Here is a 20,139-nt window from a genome sequence, read left to right as displayed (position 1 = left end):
GACTGATTATATATTTAAATTTATTAATTGCGATTGCACATGCCGTAGGTATCATTTAACTCGCGCATGTAGGGGTACTTCGACTAAGTATAGAAACGCGGAGAAGGAAGCCTCTACTCTTGATTTAAATTTATGACTAACCGGTTTTTCTGCAAAGCCTTTTGAAACGGTTCTTCGAAGTGCTACAAGAGCCGTGTTTTTATAACTGTTCAACTAAAACATGATATACAATAGTATACCTATTTTTCCTGGATCCTTAATTGCCATTCTTATTATTTAGTGTACCGTAGTACTAAGCGGTTGATGAGTAAAATTTAACACGACTACCTTAAACTAGCTACCCACACAGTTTAAATCGAGTAGGATATAAAAAAACAAAGCGTAAATATAAACAAGTATGACATTTATTCGATACATTACAAAACGTTCAGTAGCAACGATTACATGGTACAAACAATATTCAGGGTTTAAGCGCGCAAATCCGTACCTACCGCTTCTCTAGCATTAACAGAATTGACCGCTCTTTTTAATATCAAGTAAAAATAATCAAAAAAAGGGACCGGGGATAGCGTGCGGACAGCGAATACTATATGTATAGTGTCATTCTATGGAACTTGCTAACTGTGTAAACAACCGCCATATTGAAATTGTCTATGAATAATGAATTTACTAATTACTAGTGACTTTTGTTTACATAGTTAGCAAATTCCATAGAATGACACCTTACTATCCTCAAACCTGACGACCGGGGTCGTAAAACTTCTTAATTTGCACTTTCGCGGTCGTAGGCTGCGGTCGTCAGTTTGGTATGCGGAAAGTACCAGCTCGGAACGGATTTGACATTAGCAATTTATTTTGTCATTGTGGGTCCGTCCCCGACAAAAGACATCGGCAGCGATAAGAGATACTGGTAAACCCGCGACAGCAGGCAGATTAGAACAGCCCTTCAATCTCCAAAGTCTCTGTATTTAGATCGATATCGTATATGCTAGGCCGGGTGGGCAGGCCGGGCATCTTGGAGATCTCGCCGACCATGGGCACGACGAAGCCGGCGCCGACGGAGACGAACACGTCGTTGATGCGGAGAGTGAAGCCGGTGGGCGCGCCCTTGATGGCCGGGTCGCCCGTCAGCGAGTTGGACGTCTTCGCCATGCAGATTGGGAACTTGTCGTAGCCCTGAAATAGAACAAATATTAGGCACCCTCTTCGAATATTCAAGAACTCTGAAAGTTAGACACATCTTGGGCCCGTTGTGATTTTCCAAGAGAGAGAGATTAGGTACCTAAGTGCTTTATCTTGTTTTTCTTAAGCGGTATCCAGACGGGATGATCAAATCGACCGATTTGATTAGAAATGTAATTGGCGTCAATCTCCAATTTAATCACCAATTTTAGTTTATGGTGATATTAGAGCCCTCTAAATTGAAAAATGCCCCAGAATGAAAATAATGGCGTCACAAATTGGTATTCTTGCATCCGCACCTCATTATTGATAATATCGGTCATTATCGGCGGTTGAATTCGGCAAGCCAAATTGGCGTTTGCGTCCGCACGTCCTGATTCGATCGGGCAAATTTAATCAGATTGGCGGAATATTGACTAGTCTGGATACGCCTTTCCGCGATAAGCTTGACAAATTAAGGATATCCCATGTGAATGATCTACTCAGAGCTAGAGCACCAAAACCAGCCACTACTCATATTATAACAAAACCATTAAGTTAAATACACTGAGCGGACCTGCGCGAACTTCGAGTCAGCAATTGGCGAGAGGTCGCTTAGGACCGAGAAAAGTGGCGCTGTCTTGTGTCGGAGGCCAAGTCTCATTTTGGGTCGCTGAGCCAACGGAGTAAGTTAGCAAGTAAATACACTAATAACCCACCTTCTCAGTGAACATCTTGATTTTCTGAAGCACCTCATCCGTGTACTGCACATCTCCAGCGCCGTACATCTCCTTGGCGATGGTGAGGATCTTATCCTGGATGGATTGTCCCTCCAGCGGGTACAAGAAGCGGAAGGAAGAGGGCGAGTCGCACGCGGCGACGACGGCGTCCGCGAGGTCGAGCGCGCCCTCCCCGCCGCGGGCCCAGTGGTCGCAAATGACCGCTCTGAAGGCGCCGTTCTTTTCGGCGTACTGTTGAACGAGCTTCAGCTCTGCTTCCGTGTCGTTTCTGAAATGATAGGCTGTTATTGCGGTATCGTCTTGGGTCGTCCCATTAGTTTTTCGTAAAGTTCTTAAATTAGTCCTATTCTGCTTTCGTCACTCATTCTACATTCGTCACAATCGTCGGTGGCTTTCAATGTAGAATGAGTGACGAAAGCAGAATGGGGCTAATTTAAGAACTTCACGATAAACGAATGGGACAGCCCAAGACGATACCATTGCGTGAAAATAAATTGACCTCAATATATTGATTTAAACTAAAACGATTTTCATTTATACTTTTATAACTAACACGTTACGGGACTTAATCGTGACGTCGGGTCGTTTTAACATAACGTCACGTTCGAAACGTCAGGCCATAAGTTTTATGTTTATTTAAGTCCCGTGTTAATTATAAGTACAAATTGATCATATTTTGTAACTTTTACTACACCTATAAGTAGTTCGTTTTTTTAGTATTAGAAAAATAAGGTAAACAATCTTGATGTGTCTTTTAATTGAAAAACACATTTTAAAAATAAATTACGGCAAATATGTAACAATTATGAATCTAATACGATCATTTATATTCTTCTGCTTTCATAAGTAATAGTTACTGATTTTTAAAAAGCGTTTTTCAATTAAAAGACATGTCAAGATCGCTTACCTCCTTGCAAGTTCTTTCTAATGCTAAAAAAACGAACTATACTAAGTACTGCTACTAACATCTTCACACACACATCAAACTACTTATACTCGTAATAGTGGTACGAGGAATTAGCACTAATGTTGATGATTAACCAAAGTTGCAACATCTAAGTAGTAAACGAGGAAGGAAAAGTAAAAATTTTATTGCGAAATATGAAATCGATCCATTAGTAGGAAATACCTTAGGAGGCTCGATCAGGATCTTCCTTTTAGAACTATGCTAATTTAAAAATCTTTGAATGGTTAAAAAAGCTTGACCTTGTTCTCTTTTCTGACAGAGAACAAGGCTGAGAGGCAACACGTCGAACGAGGTTCGCGGTAGGCCCTCTGGCGCGGACGCGTGCTACGGATACCAAACATCAAACATCAAACATCAACATTTATTCAGCAAATAGGCCACAAGGGCACTTTTACACGTCAACATTGAATTTACATAAAAGCAAAAATAATAACATCAACAATTTTATAAAATAAAACTAACAATTCAATCTAACGTATTACAATTACTAAGAGATGTATATGGTCTCTTAATGTCGAATTACATACAAAATACAGATAAAAAAACACACAAAAAAAATCTATAATATTTAGAGGTGTAAATGTCTCTAGGTGTCAGAACTATAAGATTATATAGTTTATCAAGTTATCCTTAGAGATGTATAAGGTCTCCAAGAGTCAATATCCTGTATAATTAATACATTCATTAAAAGAAAAGAAACATACGAGAACAGAATGAGGCGTCTCACTGTAATTAATTAATAAAAGTTACTAAGTATAATAGCTCGTGTTAGCTTAACAGACCAGTCTCCACAAACAGCACCCGTTCACGAGTATGACGCGTATCTCAGCCATCGCCTCCCTCAACCTTCATTCGGGAAAGTGGCGACCCGATCCCCACCCATCCATATCCCGACCCGATCCATACCCACGCGCGTGCACCGTGCTCGCTCCGTGCACCCGCGCAAATCGGCAAAGGGGCTCAATGGCGAAAGTTCAGCAGCGGGGCGTACGGTGTGGCGTCGAGTTTCCTGGCTCCTCTACACGATGGGCCAGCGTCGGCCGGTCCAAGGGACGCAGCCATGCGGTAGAATGAGATAGCTATATCACTTGCTCCCTCTAACGCATAAATGCGTCCCTTGGAGTGGCCGGGGCTGGCTCATCATGTAGACGCAGAGGAGCCATCCAAGGGATTCGAGCCGCGTGCACTAATGCCGCTTGCATACGTTTGCATTTGTTTCAAATAGACGTCGTGCCGCATGACGCGCTGTTCGTCCCCGCTCTAGCCTGCACTCGGTTTGCACACTAAGGCCCACTTGCACCATTCCACTAACCCGGGGTTAACCGGTTAAACCTGGCCATTGTTACCTGTACAATCAGACACTAGGTTAACGGTTTAACAGCTTAACCCCGGGTTAATGGAATGGTGCAAGCGGGCCTACGATAACAGAGAAAGAGAGATAATACGGACCCGTGTCTGTTGACGGCGATCACGACGGGCACACCGAACTTGTTCCCGTTCTCGATGTGCTTGCGCAAGTTACAGAGACCCTTTTCCAATAGCTCCAGGTTCTCCTGATAACAATATTTTATAGATGAGAATATTAAATTTTAGTTCAAGAACCATAAACAAATGAGTTGTGTTCATTTTTATTAGGCAGCTTTTCTTATCTGTTAGTGCTGAAGACAGATAAAAACTTCTCTTTCAAACCCCATTTAGACGGTTCAAGAACTTGCACGCGATTTCTTTTTAATACAGTAAAATTAGGTATACATTTTGCGTTTGCGTCAAATCCGGTAGTTCTGATTTTTTGCAGGCTTGTTTATGATGTTGGCCCAATGAATAATCCAAGTTTGTGACCTCGAGCGCCGAACGCAACTTTGTCAAAAATCGAATAAACCGCATTTTTTTTTAGATTTTGGCGATTATAACGGCTGCTATTTAACTGATCACCAGATTTAATAAAATTTAATACCAAAAAAATCTACTTTACCACCCTAAAATAATGAATGATCACCAAAATTATAACACCATTTTAATGTGAAATGATTACCAATTTTAATACATTTTACTATCCTATTAAAGGAAATGACACCAAATTAATCATTATTAACCCAAAAATTGTAAATAATTATCAAATTTCAAACCCCAATTTAATGTCAATTGATAACCAAATTTTTACATCGTGCTATCCTATTAAATAAAATGACCCCAAAATAATCATTGTATACCCAAAAATAGTAAATGACCACCAAAATTAGGACTCCATTTTAATGTAAAATTATAACCAAATTTTTAAATTTTGCTATCCTATTAAAGCAAAGCAAAATTTTCTAGTAGCATTTCGTTTCTGTATGGGTTGCAGTTCAAACCTAACCTAACCCACTTTTCTAGTAACATTTCGTTTCTGTAAGGTTCGCAGTTCAAACCTAACCTAACCCACTTTTCTAGTAACATTTCGTTTCTGTAAGGTTCGCAGTTCAAACCTAACCTAACCCACTTTTCTAGTAGCATTTCTTATCTGGAAGGGTCGCAGTTCAAACCTAACCTAACCCACTTTTCTAGTAGAATTTCGTTTCTGTGTGGGTCGGAGTTCAAACCTAACCTAACCCACTTTTCTAGTAGCATTTCGTTTCTGTAAGGGTCACAGTTCAAACCTAACCTAACCCACTTTTCTAGTAGCATTTCGTTTCTGTAAGGGTCGCAGTTCAAAACCTAACCTAACCCACTTTTCTAGTAGCATTTCTTTTCTGTAAGGGTCGCAGTTCAAACCTAACCTAACCCACTTTTCTAGTAGCAATTCATTTCTGTAAGGGTCGCAGTGTTAACCTAGCCCTAAGTGGGGGACTGATAGCAGTACAAACCTAACCTAACATACTTTTCTAGTAGCATTTCAGTATGCCTACCTAAGTTATGCGGTGCGGGGTACGGGGGTTGAGCGGGAGGGGCTAGTAATTTTGGCATCATTTTACTTGATTTGGTAATATGTATAAATTTTTTGGTATCATAGTGGTTTATTTAGGTGAAAATATCGCATTTATTTGGTCTTCAAGATTTGGTGATCATTAATGATTTTTGGTAATCATTCAATATATTTGGTATTCGAATACAATTTGAAGTGCAGTCGTAATTAAAATGGTGGTACATTTGTAATTTTAGGCCTTATTTTTTTGGTGTTCGGTAATTTTTTTTGGTAAGCATGATTTTTTTATTTAGGGTATCTACCAAAGTATTTTTTGGTGGTCATTATATTTGTAGCCGATTATAACCCTAAAGTACTAGTTTTTGATAGTAACTTCCTAGGGCGCTTTTAAAGTAGACTAAATTTGCTACAATAAGACACTGGAATTGTCTCTGTAGGTACATCTAATATTTTCCGAGATAAAGCCTTTCAAAATTTTATAATTTTACATCAGTTCTTAGCTATAATATAAGGGTTAGGTAGGTAATTTATATGGAATTCATCACCGGCACGTTCTACAAAATATTTATTTTCCATAAAAAAATGTATGAGTGCCTATTCTGAAAAAATATTATAAAATATAAAAATTTAAATATAAAATTTTGAAAGGCTTTATCTCGAAAAATATTAGATGTACAGAGACAATTCTAGTGTCTTATTGTAGCAAATTTAGTCTACTTTAAAAACGCCCTAGGAAGTTACTACCAAAAACTAGTACTTTTAGGGTTATAATCGCCCAAATCTAAAAAAAAATGCGGTTTATTCGATTTTTGACAAAGTTGCGTTCGGCGCTCGAAGTCACAAACTTGGATTATTCATTGGGCCAACATCATAAACAAGTCTGCAAAAAATCAGAACTACCGGATTTGACGCAAAAGAGCCAGGTTACAAAATTCGACAAATTTACTGGATTATTTATTACAATCAGAATACGTCTGCACGTTGACGTAAACGTCGTTACCAACTTATCGTTTTTACGCTTCATATCCACGTCGCTAAGGGCCCCCCACATCTGGCATCTTTCGAGCGTCGGCGTCTACAATTCTATGGCCGACGTCGACGCAACGTCGACGCAGCGTCGACGCAACTGCGCAGCGACGTCATTTTCCATAGCGCTGACCAGACGCCGACAGACGCCGACGCTCGAAAGACGCTAGATGTGGGGGGGCCCTAGCATGGACTTGACGTGGAAACGTACGTTACGGTACGTCTTAAATAGCGCACCGTCGTCGCTACGATCACTGGCCCGGTATGGGGCTCACGAGGACGTCGAATATCTTTGAGTGACGCACTATTGCCAGATTCAGCGTAGAACTCGCGGCTTAAACGTCAAACTTACCTTAACATAGACGTCGTGTAGCGGCGCGCCGGGCGACACCGGCGGGCCTCCGCCGTGCATCTTGAGGGCTCGCACCGTCGCTACTATCACTGCGCAGTGTGGCGTAGCGCCGCTCGCGCGGCACTTGATGTCGAAGAACTTTTCCATACCTAGTTACACAGTTTAGAGATTAGTTGTTACGCACGGCTGGAAATGCTTACTACAATTGCTTATTAACCCTTCGCATGCCTTCGTCAAAAATTTGCTACTGAATATATGATGGCTTAATCCTGGGCGGACACATATTGCGCCCGGAGGAGTTAAAGTTTCACGAGATTAAAAAGATCCTGCAGCTGTTTGAAATTGCAGGTTGGGATCGAGAGTTGTAGTAGATGGCGATCACAGTAGATCAGGGATGGTCGCAGTGATACATAGGCTTTGGAGCCTTTCATATAGCCCCTAACACGAAGGAGAAGAAGAAAAATAACTTTGGATGAGAATGGTTAATCTTCTTATCTTCATCCGACATCCAAAAATCCGACGCCTGAAGGGCTAAAGATTAAAAGTCCTTACTTTTGTTTATTGTAATGTAAACGTTTTTTATAAGGGAGTGAGTTACCAATATCAGAGCCGAAGCCAGCCTCAGTAGCCACGTATCCCGCCGGACCGGCGAGTTGCAGCGCGATTCTGTCAGCCAGGATGGACGAGCAGCCGTGCGCGATGTTGGCGAAGGGCCCGGTGTGGACGAGCACGGGCGTGCCTTCGAGGGACTGCATCAGCGTCGGCTATTGTTTGCTGTAATGTAGACCGTTTATAGGCAGTGAGTTACCAATGTCAGAGCCGAAGCCAGCCTCAGTAGCCACGTATCCCGCCGGCCCGGCGAGTTGCAGCGCGATTCTGTCAGCCAGGATGGACGAACAGCCGTGCGCGATGTTGGCGAAGGGCCCGGTGTGGACGAGCACGGGCGTGCCTTCGAGGGACTGCATCAGCGTCGGCTCAAACGCGTCGCGGAGCAGCGTCATAATGGCGCCGGTCATGCCCTGAAACATGTCATGTTAATAGTGTTTCCCTTGGCAGAACTTGTTGGAAAGATTTGACTAAAACATTCGAATCGTTTATGAATAACTCTTGGTAACGTGGAATGAAGACACAAATAAATTGGTTTATATATTTTTGTCTTTCTATATTTTCTTCGTCGGTATCACTCTAGACAGAGTGGTCGTGGTCATCACTTCAGGTGTTGGTGGCAAGCTTTACAACACGTCGCCACTCTTCTCTGAAGGCCGCCTTCCTCGTGCATTCATGTAGGGATGATGAGCCATTTACTGCCGCTTTTATCTGGTCAGTCCACTTAATAGGCGATCTTCCTCGTGGCGTCTTTTTATCAGCCTACGTAAAATCCTCGAACACCCCTAAGATTCCAAACAAGTCTTACCAAGTCGTCGGCAGTGACCGCGTTGCCGCTCTTGTCGAGTGCCACCACCATGCTGGCCAGCCTCTGTTTGATGTCCTTGAGGTCCGTGCCCAGCGCTAGGATGGCCATGATTTCCGAGGCCACGGAGATATCGAAGGCGGTCTCGCGTGAGAAGCCCTTTTCCGTCGGGGACTGGCCCACTGTGATCTTGCGCAGGTATCTGTCGTTTAGGTCCACCACTGAAACAACGATGATGTCATTACTATAGGTAGCTACATATAGTGTAACTCAATAGTTTGGCTGCGACATTTCTGAATAGTTGAATACCTACTATCCTCCTGAGTCCCCCTTGTTATTTTTGCAGTTTTAAAATTGGACCTTCTTGTATTCCATTTTAATTCAAAATATGATTTGGATTGAATCCTTTATAAAGGCCTCAGGGACTCAGGAGGCGTTGGAGCCACCTTTTGAGGTCTTATTGAAGAGTCAAAGTGAACATATCATGCATTAGGCAGGAAAACCAAGTCCTTCCTTTCAATTTTCCGAAAACTTCAGCTATCGCATATTAGTTTTGTAATCTATCTATCTAAGTAGAAGACATTAACACTGATTTAAACTTTCACGGTTATTAAACATTATCAAACTGCACAACGGGACTTAATCGCGTATCTCAAAACTTAAATACGCGATTAAGTCCCATTGTGCAGTTTGATAATGTAGAAGACATTATGTGTAAAGTACTTAGGTACTATATTTATTTTATGGTAAGTATAGTACCTATACTCAGCACGTACCTAATTCGGTAAGTTTACAACACCCGTACGAGTACAATGCGTTAAATGTTATTACAATAAAATTGTCCTCTAAATCATTATAAGAACACACCGCTCACGCTCACCTCTATTCCACATAATCTTGGACGTATCAATATTGAGCCTCGCGAACTTGGTCTTCTCCTCATCAGTGAGCGAGTCCGGATCGGTCTTGTTAATGCCCAGCCGCTGCAGTCTTCTCAGCTGTATGGGCGAGAACTTCCGCACGCCCTTGATGCGGGGCACCAGGCGGTCGTAGAGCGGGCCGTCCTTCTGCGTGAGCTCGTGGAAGATGCGCGCGTCCATCTGCGCGGCCACCAGGTTGTTGGCGGCGGTCACGGCGTGGATGTCGCCCGTCAGGTGGAGGTTGAACTCCTCCATGGGAATAACCTTCGCAAAAAAGTACAAGCTTAGGGCCTGTTGCACCACCCACAATTTGCATTGATCATCGTCACTATACAGAGAACTATGAAACTTCCCATACAATAAAATTTAGCAGACGCTTTATTGGTGACAGACGGTTTGGCGCAACCGATCCTTAATGTTGCCGCTTTGGACGTCTGAGAAGGATGTTTTGACGGTGATTCTTTACTGTTTAGTAGATGTTTGGGTAGATTAGTTCTGCATTCTCATTTATCCCTCAATTCCTGCTTGCCATATTTACGGTTTGACGCGCAAACAAACCTAAAGAACCTGGCCGAGGATCGCGAAAACTGGCGCATACTCCACCGACAAGAGCCATGCTCTTAAATTACGATGATGCGCAAACAAAGACTGACCTCTTTTAAATACCTAGCTAAAAACGGTAGCAACTTAAACGTACCTATAATAGCTTATGCTATGGTTAATGCGTACCTAAACCTCGGTGGGTAGGGCTTCCTGTCACAGGTATTATACATACTTACTAGGAAGTCCCAACCATGAGAGTGTTATGTTGTAGTATTTAACTTGGTGTAAGTACCTACCCTTTGCAGCGCCGCGGCTGCTGGGTCAACACTAAACCTACAATAACCGTAACATGTCCCATGGACGCCATTATTGTATTACCTGCGAGTATCCACCGCCAGCAGCGCCACCCTTCACGCCGAACGTGGGTCCCTGGCTGGGCTGACGCATCACGGCGAACGCGTTACGTCTGCGGCGCGCACACAAAGCTTGTACGAGGCCCAGCAGCGTCGTACTCTTGCCCTCGCCCAGCGGCGTTGGGGTGATCCTGTTACGTAAAGATAAATTAGACTAAATTAGTAAAATATAAAAGCAAGATATATTTCCTGAGGCCCGGCGGGCGCAGCACGGTTCCATTTTTATAGCTTGTCACTATGCGCGTCCCTTTCGCCACTTACTTGTTAGAACGTGACAGACATGGTGACAAGCGATAAAAACGCGACCGTGCTACGCCGCCGGGGTCGCTGAACCGCTCCGGCACATGCAAGGCGATCTTGTCCTTGGTGCGGCCGTACTGGGAGACCTAATTCGGCGCGAGACCGATCTCGGCCGCCAGCTGGTTGATGTCCTTGGGTTTTTATAAATAAAATGAGTATATATTATTAGGATAGTTGTATTTACCCAGCAACGACGATATATTTCCCGGGGCCCTGGTCCCTCAACCGCTCCAACACAGGCAAGGCCTTCTAGGTGTGGCCATACTGGGAGACTTCGTTAGGCGCGAGACCGATCTCCACCGCGAGATGGTTGATGTCCTTGGGTTTTATGATATAAATAAGTATTATGTATTAATTAGATTGTTGTTACCCAGCAACGACGATATATTTCCCGGGGCGCTGGTCCTTCAGCCGCTCCAGCACGGACAAGGCGATCTTGGCCTTGGTGCGGCCGTACTGGGAGACCTCGTTCGGCGCGAGACCGATCTCGGCCGCGAGCTGGTTGATGTCCTTGGGTTTTATAAATAAAATGAGTATGTATTATTAGGATAGTTGTAGTTACCCGGCAACGACGATATATTTCCCGGGACGCTGGTCCTTCAGCCGCTCCAGCACGGACAAGGCGATCTTGGCCTTGGTGCGGCCGTACTGGGAGACCTCGTTCGGCGCGAGACCGATCTCGGCCGCGAGCTGGTTGATGTCCTTGGGTTTTTGCGAGCGCGCAATCACGATGTCACTGTGGAAAGAGAACCCTTTTGTTTAAGGGCATCGGCAACTGATGGGCTAGTGGGGGGGCTGGGGGGCAGTCTGTATGGGGGGAGTTGTTTCAACATCAATTACTGGAAGGTGATACAATTACGATTTATTGTCTCTTGATTTTTTTTTCGCTTCACCTTATCTGAAATCACCTATGCGTTTTACGCAAATAAAGGGACAAAAAATAAAGAAAAAAATTAGGGAAATAAAGATTTTACCTGGGAGGCGGTGATTTAGGCAGCAGCCGCAGCGGCTTGAGCGGCCAGGCGGGCGCGCGCAGGCGGTCGAGGCTGCGGCGCGCGGCCTGCACGGTGTTGCGCATCAGCATGGCCACGGTCATGGGCCCCACGCCGCCCGGCACCGGCGTCACGGCCGACGCCACCTGCAGCGCCTCCGCGTACGCCACGTCGCCCACCAGCCGCTGGCCGCTGCTCTTTGATGCGTCTGCGGGTGAAGGGTAGGTCATTGTAATAGGGTATTTTCCTACTCGTCAAATCAGTTGGTTTTTTAGAGCTGTCAAAACGATTTACTAATATGAAATATGAAATATTACATCGTGATGTCACGGTCAACTCACCTACTTTTTATATTTCTATCCGATTTATTAAATAGAACTTGTATTTAAAAATAACTCCTAACTGTGTATTTCTAATGATTTTCTGATGCTTTATTTCATGCATGGTGTAAAATAATTTATTTTAAATACCTACAGTATGTAATACCTACAGTATGTATGTAATACCCTTTTGTAACTGAGGTACCCGGGCGTGAGTTACTTAGAGCTCATTTAGACTGCGCGTGAACTCGTATGCAATTTTAGTTACATTACGGACTGTTGGTTACGTCCAATTCAACCGACCGATCAAAAACCGCATAGTAATTAAACTCGCATGCGAGTTCTCGCATCGTCTAAATCAGCCCTTAAACTGAGACCAGCCCTTACTTTTGGCTAGTGAGAAAAAACCGGCCAAGTGCGAGTCGGACTCGCACACGAAGGGTTCCGTACCATTATCTAAAAAAACGGTCACCCATCCAAGTACTGACCCCACCCGACGTTGCTTAACTTCGGTCAAAAATGACGTTTGTTGTATGGGAGCCCCACTTAAATCTTTATTTTATTATGTTTTTAGTATTTGTTGTTATAGCGGCAACAGAAATACATCATCTGTGAAAATTTCAACTGTCTAGCTATCACGGTTCGTGAGATACAGCCTGGTGACGGACGGACGGACGGACGGACGGACAGCGGAGTCTTAGTAATAGGATCCCGTTTTACCCTTTGGGTACGGAACCCTAAAAACAAAATTTCCTAAAGAAACTCCTATGAAACAAACAAAATTTAAAAAGACATCAACGCGTGCCGACTGAACCTCATTCACTTTGATTACTATACAACACCTTATCTTAAGTACCTACTATTTAAGACTAATGCCTTGAGCATAATAACGAGGACCATCGCGCCGCACCGCGGTCACAACGAGATCCCGTTTTACCCTTTGGGTACGGAACCCTAAAAAGCCATGGCCCTCGGGTCAAAAACTTTGCAATGGGATTCTAGATAAGAAACCCCTCATTTAGAGCCCCCTTCGAAGGTTTCCTTAGTATTTTCAAAACGTACCTACGTAATTTTTTATTTAAAAATTTTAAGGTGCAAATGGAAGCAGGTATAGTTAGTCACCAATTAATTAATGTGGCTTTTCTGATCAGTGAACCTAAGTAAAAAGTTGTATTCACTACGACAAACAACTTAAAGACAGAAATTATATACCTAAAGTATAAATTATAACACAAAATAAGGCTTTTTAAACATAAATAACGTCTGTGTCAATAAGCCACTTCAGCCTTCCTCGTGAAATCGAATTCTTGGTTACATCTAGTGTTTGTGAAATCATAACTCGCCAAGATTACAAAATATGTACGTCATTTTATGAACCCTAAAAGAAAATTCTGCCAAGTCAGCTCTTACCTATGTGTATAACCGGAGGTAGGCCATTAAGTTACAATCAATAATCACAAGATTTAACTGGATGGTTATCATCACCGTTCGGAACGGGTGACCTGTAGAGGCACTCTGATACAATAGTTAAGTACAATGGTTGTTTACATTCGTTCATTGCAGATCCGGCTCAATACGGGGCGCTTGGTTCCGCCTATTGTATTTTGAATTACAAAAACAAAACATTAAAGGATCCCGATACTGACTCAGATATGTTAACATTCCTGTGCGTTAAAGCAATGTCCTGTAGCAATGTCTCCTCGAAATAGTTTAAATCTGTTTTGCGTTACCCTAAACGCAATAACAGACGTATTAAAATCATCAAACTCATTAAAAATTACTAAATTCCCAGTAGGTACGTTATAATGTTGTTACTAATCTACGGATTAATTTTATACTTTTAGATCTGGTACTGGAACTGATAGCGTACCTATATCTATAAAACTGCGCATTGCGCGAAGGCAATGCACGCAAACTTTACGCAAGCAGGCATTTTTGCCAGAAATGCCAGATGGCTGCAAGTTAATAAGCTTACCCGGGATGGGGTTGATGCCGCAGTCGATGACGACGGCTCCCGGCTTGATCCATGAGCCGCGGACCAGCTCGGGTCGCCCGATTGCCACTACCAAGATATCAGCTGTCTTCGTCTGAAACACACAAAGCAAGATTTTTTCAACTGTTTACCTCAGTACCATATCGATTGCAAACAAGCATACTGCTCGTCTGGTGCTAAGCGAATACAGTAGGCAATGGACGCCTGCAACTGTCACAGGTGTCGCATACGCGTTACCAAACCTTTTAGAACCTGTAAACTTCTTTTTGAAATAGCGCATACATCACTCGAAATAAACGCGGTAAGGAGTTAACGTATTCACTGCCAGGGGACGTGGCCTAGGAACAAACTTGTATGACGGTGAACGCACATGTGCGTCGTGGGCAGTGAATATGTGAATTCCACAGCCGGAGCATTCATGGAAGGAAATTCTTCTGACCCCCACAGTGCTCGATCATTCATGCAGGATGAGGGTTCCTAAACTTGGACGCAGTTCATCAATTTTTTTAAACTTACGATTTCACTCAAGTCCTTGGTCTTGGAGTGGCAGACGGTGACGGTAGCGTGCTCCCACTTGAGCAGCTCCGCGACCGGGGTGCCGACGATGCGGCTGCGGCCCAGCACTACCGCGCTCTTGCCCGCGATGCTCACGCCAGCGCGCTTGATGAGCTCGATGCAGCCCGCCGGCGTGCAGGGGATGAAGCCGCTCAGGTCGCCCACCGCGGCGCGACCTTCGTTGATGGTGTTTAAACTGGAATGTGACAGCTTATTTATTTACAAAAGATTTCATTTTAGGTAATCAAGGGCTTAATTATAGCCCATATTATATAATTATTGCAAAATAAAGGAGTTACAAAAGTTGGTACATTTTTTGTAAGAAAGTCCATCCTCTTAGCAGTCCTTGCACAGCATGCAAACCTTACTAAGTTAGTTTGTTTTATTTTAAATAATATTAGGTATAAAGTACGATAAGTTGGAGTTGACTTAGAGAGCTATTTGAAATCAATACCGTCAGCTTGCGGTGAGCGAAGAAAGTGTAGATGATATCGGTTACAGTGCAGTGCTTTCTGGGCAAATTTAATAATAATAATGCTTTTTGGGTAAGTTTCGGTACGAGAAAAAAAGCAAATGGGCCAGGCCTCTGACATGAAACGTACGCTCCGAGAATTCACTCACGACGCTGACGGCGACCGCCATAGATAGATTAATAGAATTGCCGACGGTTGGTGGAACCAGTACCGTGGTAAACGTAACGTAAAATGGTAAACCATAAGGGTACACCCGTGCCCAGGGCCCCCATCCTCAGGGGGCCCCGAAGGACAGACAGTAACAGTATATTAGATTACACATAATAAATAGAAGATCATAGTAGAAAAATGTTAGTTTAATTAGCATTCTTTACTTTCCCAAAGTGCCCCAATATTTCATGTGCCCAGAGGCCCCAGCATAGTTTAAGACGCCCCTGGGTGGAACGATTGTCGGCGTACGCGTTGAGCATACTCAGAGCGTGCGTCCACCCGTAGCCCTCGGGTAATAAGCTGTAAAGTGACGTACCCATCCACGTCCTTGTCGGCGGAGACGGCGTCGGTGATGACGTGCGAGTCGATGGAGTGTGTGGAGTCGAGCGGCATCTGCACGATGATGCCGTGCACGGAAGGCTCCTCATTCAACGCCGTTATCTGGTTCAGCAGCTGAGAAAAGAAGGTAGGAGGTGGAGGTATGAAGATATATACGTCGGCTTAAGTCGCAAACCTCGTAACTCCATTTCAAGGAAATATACCTAGTAATTGCTAACTTGGACAACAATACTTAAAGTCGTAAACCTCGTAACTCCCCCGGAGGAGTTCCGAGGTTTGCGACTTAAGCCGACATAAGTATAGCTACTTTTATAGGTAGGTATAAACTGTATAAAGCCTTAGAATTAATAAATTACGTTTAAATATTCTTAATTTCCTATTTGGGTCACGATAAAGCATCTAAAGAAGCAGTAGGTAGTAAGAATAAGGTAGTACACGCTTACTACATTTTTGCTCTGGCAGATTTTCAGTTTCATAGGAATAGGTAGGTAGGTAGGTAGTTGCAAAAGCCCAGCATATTCTTAGATCCCTCATTTTTTAAGCTTATTCTGTATTATATAATTCGCCATTAATGGAGAGTATTATAATGGCGAATAACATAAGCAAAACGATGAGATGATTACATCACATCAATAACAAGCGTAAACAGCTGATAGCGTTATCATGGGTCAGATGGTCGTGCACCACAATGCTAAATCGAAAACTTGTTTACCGAGACAAACTACCTATGTTGTTTGCATCGGTTACTCTAAGAAGTTAGATAATTTGTTAAGGAAATTTAACTACAGTAAGTAGATAAATTTGTAGGCAGTAGCTGTGATGCGTCAGGGTTTGTGGGGTTAAGGCAAACCTCGAAATCGATTATCATTCTATTGGTACCTACCTAGGTATTTCCTATAAACGGGTTCGCTTAAGTTTAGGCCCCTCAGCCCACAGGAACCCAATGCTAATTCTGAAAGTGGAGTGGTGGACTGGCGCGCGCTTGAGCTGCTGCACTCTCGGAGTCCTCACCACCTGGAAGAAGACCTGGACTAACCTTGCCTTCAGTGATGTCGCGCAGCAGGCGCAGCTGCTCGGCTTGAGCTGCTCCTGGATTCCTCTCCACCTGGACCAACCTTGCCTAAATTGTATCGCACGGCAGGTGCAGCAGTTTGGCCTTGAGAAACGTATATCTATCTGTTCGGTCTTGGCTGCTGTATACCTGTAACCTCGCCTTTAGTGATGTCTCGGGGCAGGCGCATCTGCTCTGCGATAATGGCGATGATCTCGGTGGCCTTGAGTTTCATCATAAAGTAATGGTTTCATCCTAATGTAGACGTTGCCCCCACTTGATCATGATCTGGACTAACCTCGCCTTCTGTGATGTGGCGCGGCAAACGAAGATGTGATGCCGATGTTCTCGGCGGCCTTGAGCTTCATCCTAATGTAGACTGATCACCATGATCTTGACTAACCTCGCCCTCAGTGATGTCGCGCGGCAGACGAAGATGTTTAGCTGTGATGTCGATGTTCTCGGCGGCCTTGAGCTTCATCCTGATGGTAGACTGATCACCTCCTGGTCAAGATCTGGACTATCCTCGCCTTCAGTGATATCGCGCGGCAGACGAAGATGTTAATTCACCTGTAATGCCGATATTCTCGGCGGCCTTGAGCTTCATCCTCATGTACTAGACTGATCACCACCTGGTCAAGATCTGGACTAACCTCGCCTTCAGTGATGTCGCGCGGCAGACGAAGATGTTCAGCTGTGATGCCGATGTTCTCGGCGGCCTTGAGCTTCATCCTGATGTACACGTTGGAGTCCTCTCGTCCGCCGACCTGCACGATGGCGAGGCGCGGCTTGAACGTCGCGCTGACGGCGCGGAGCTCGGTGACCTGCTGCCGCAGCTCATCTTCGATCGCTCTGGACAGGGGCAGAAAGTAGCACTCTGGTGTAATTACCGGCGATTAATTTAATTTTGGAGTTACTTTATATACGGCCGAACCTTATAGTTCTACTTCTTACCAGGGCTCGGAAACCGTTCTCATTTGTCAAACCGGTTTCGTTAATTCTCCCGGTAACGAAAAGGATTCCGTTTCCGTTTGCGGTTACCGGTTAAAGAACTGTTCTTTTGAAATAACGGTGTATGCCATATACGTTCTCATTTCGTGCTTGAGGAACGAAATTAACCGGTTAAATTGAAAAAATCGAAGCGAAATAGAACGAGTAAGTATTGCTATCTCTTTCACGTATGAAAACGAGTTTAACCGAGAGTCACCGAAAACCAAAAGTAACCGGTATTATATCGTTCCCTGCGAACCATAAAGTTCCGTTCCCTCTTCTTACCGGTTAGGAGAGACAACGTACCTAATTTGTTAGTTCGCGTTCCATCAATTAACCGGTTTTTTAATGACCGAAATAATATAACGGTTTTGGAACGATATTAACAGGTATTTCAATACCGGTTCCGAGCCCTCTGCTTCTTACGCTTTAGGACGCTGCAGCATTCAGAGATAATAGAAATAGTAGGTACCTACATTACGATACAAGTGCGAAAAGGAAATTCGCAACGAGTGGCGATAAATATAAACACGACCGAATGGAGTGTTTTAAATCGACACGAGTTGCGAATTACCTTTTCGCACGTGTAGGTACAGGTACACGTTTCACAGTAGGTAATACATATGGCCCTTTAAATTTTTGACATGTACGTATTGTCCTTATACGCCCTTGGGCGGTAAATATGTATATGGGGCTAATATGTACTGTAAAATATTTTTAACGTAAGAATGACTCTTCTTATTTATGAATGAAAACTTGTTTAGATATATATTACTTAAGCTACCAAAAGGTCGATATACTTGGGTTCTATTAAATATCTCTGTCCCTCTAGGTATGTTCTCACTGCTTAGGGTGAAAAATTTTGTGTACTACACGAGATCAAAGTTATTTACATCTCGTGCGCTTTTGAATCCCTTACTACGCTCAAGATTCTAAATTAGATTCACTCGCTACGCTCGTAAATCTATTATAGAATCTTTCGCTTGCACGGGACTCAAAATAAGCACTCGAAGAAATATCAAACTTTGATCTCTTGTTGTACAAATAACTATTGCGATACCCTACCAGGGTCCATGTGCCTGTATGTTACTATGTAGTTTACTCGTATGTAATATAAATATGTACATCGGATGCAAAATAAAGATCTCTATCTCTATCTCTATTAGCTACCAAGAAACTAAAAATTCTAATTTGTGCAGCAACTTTTTTTTGAAATGATTACCTAGGTAGTACCTAAATATTTATCTTAATAGAAATATGCATACCGTGCTACAGCGAGTCCTGAAATCACTTTAGCTGTCATTTTGCTAGCCGCTACCCGGTCAAGAGCCAGCTGTCCACTGTGACTCGCAACTTCACAGACCCCCTTGGCTCGACTATTTTGCAGACACCCGTCTCTCTTACAAGACGTAAGTAAGACAGAGATGAACGAGTCGTGAGATAATATTGTTGAGGGGCAGGTCACAGATAACATCCCTGAGATAACCCCCCAGGTTATGGCGGAGCTAGAACCCACGATCATGGTGCTCTCCTCATACTGATGGGTATATGGTGTAGATGAACGTTATGTGACAACGTGTTTTAGATACTTATATTTGGTACTGACAAATTTATTACCTACTGAAAAAAAGGCTACACATAACTGAATGCTTTGACCAATAAAGTCATAACCAAAAGCACAGTAAAGTTAAAAGCTATGTCCCTAATGACCTAACTAATAACAAAGAAAGTTTTAGGTAGGTATCCCTTGTAGACACGTTACACAACCATTACACAGTCTTAAACAATAACATCACATAAGTTAGTAGGTACCTACTCATAAGCCAATCTCCACATAGGTACCTATTATTTATTTAACACATCCGCCATAAAGATATGCACGTATTTCTTTAATCGAGGAGACCTGGGTCAAACGTCGAATAATAATTTAATAATTACCGATATTGCAGCATTATTATAGTATAATAGCCGTAAAAAAATCCCTCCCATAGAAAATGGAGCAGCCAAAATGTATGAAATGATTTCGGGGTTGGTCCCAAGGTTTGTGCAACGGGAATGCACTTATTTCTTGGCCACCCTGTATAACCTTCTACTATTTTATCAGGCCAATGACATACGGCTGGCACCTTATTATTATTACCAATACAACTACTTCAGGGCACAACTCGCTTAAATAAATAATTTTTAAATTTAAATATTTAAAGCTCTTACCTTAAAGTCTCTTTGGAAAAATATCTAACCAATTTTAAAGGTTTTAATCTGGCTAAATTAAATATCATTATAAGCTGAGGAACTGAATAGTGAATGTTATCTCTAAGCACGGACGAATATTGTTGATTGAACGTTTGTCCTGCTTTAATAGAAAGATAAACAATTGTTTTCTTTTAACATCATTGTAAGCTAAATTAATAAGTTAACGATCTGGTCATTACAATTATGCACTGCTTAATGATGTGTTTCTAAAAATATTCTACTTACCTA

General features: G+C 43.1%; 1 protein-coding gene across 1 annotated transcript; it reads right to left on the bottom strand.

Moving 5' to 3' along the window:
* Positions 1-384: 384 nt before the first annotated feature.
* On the bottom strand, positions 385-19,197 carry LOC134673179 (C-1-tetrahydrofolate synthase, cytoplasmic). Its single transcript, XM_063531133.1, has 15 exons — positions 18,924-19,197; positions 17,322-17,520; positions 15,595-15,731; positions 14,557-14,791; positions 14,023-14,134; positions 11,710-11,935; positions 11,298-11,471; positions 10,401-10,566; positions 9,440-9,743; positions 8,563-8,780; positions 7,957-8,167; positions 7,149-7,297; positions 4,318-4,421; positions 1,881-2,169; positions 385-1,176 (listed from the first exon to the last, which is right to left on the bottom strand). The coding sequence occupies exons 1-15, from the start codon at positions 19,178-19,180 to the stop codon at positions 934-936; spliced, it is 3,024 nt and encodes a 1,007-aa protein (XP_063387203.1). The 5' UTR covers positions 19,181-19,197; the 3' UTR covers positions 385-933.
* Between the last annotated feature and the right edge of the window lie 942 nt (positions 19,198-20,139).

This window comes from Cydia fagiglandana, chromosome 18 (genome assembly GCF_963556715.1).
Source record: "Cydia fagiglandana chromosome 18, ilCydFagi1.1, whole genome shotgun sequence".
NCBI classification, from domain to species: Eukaryota; Metazoa; Arthropoda; class Insecta; order Lepidoptera; family Tortricidae; genus Cydia; species Cydia fagiglandana.
Note: the sequence above shows the minus strand (reverse complement) of the source record. Positions and strands in the feature narration are given on the sequence as shown.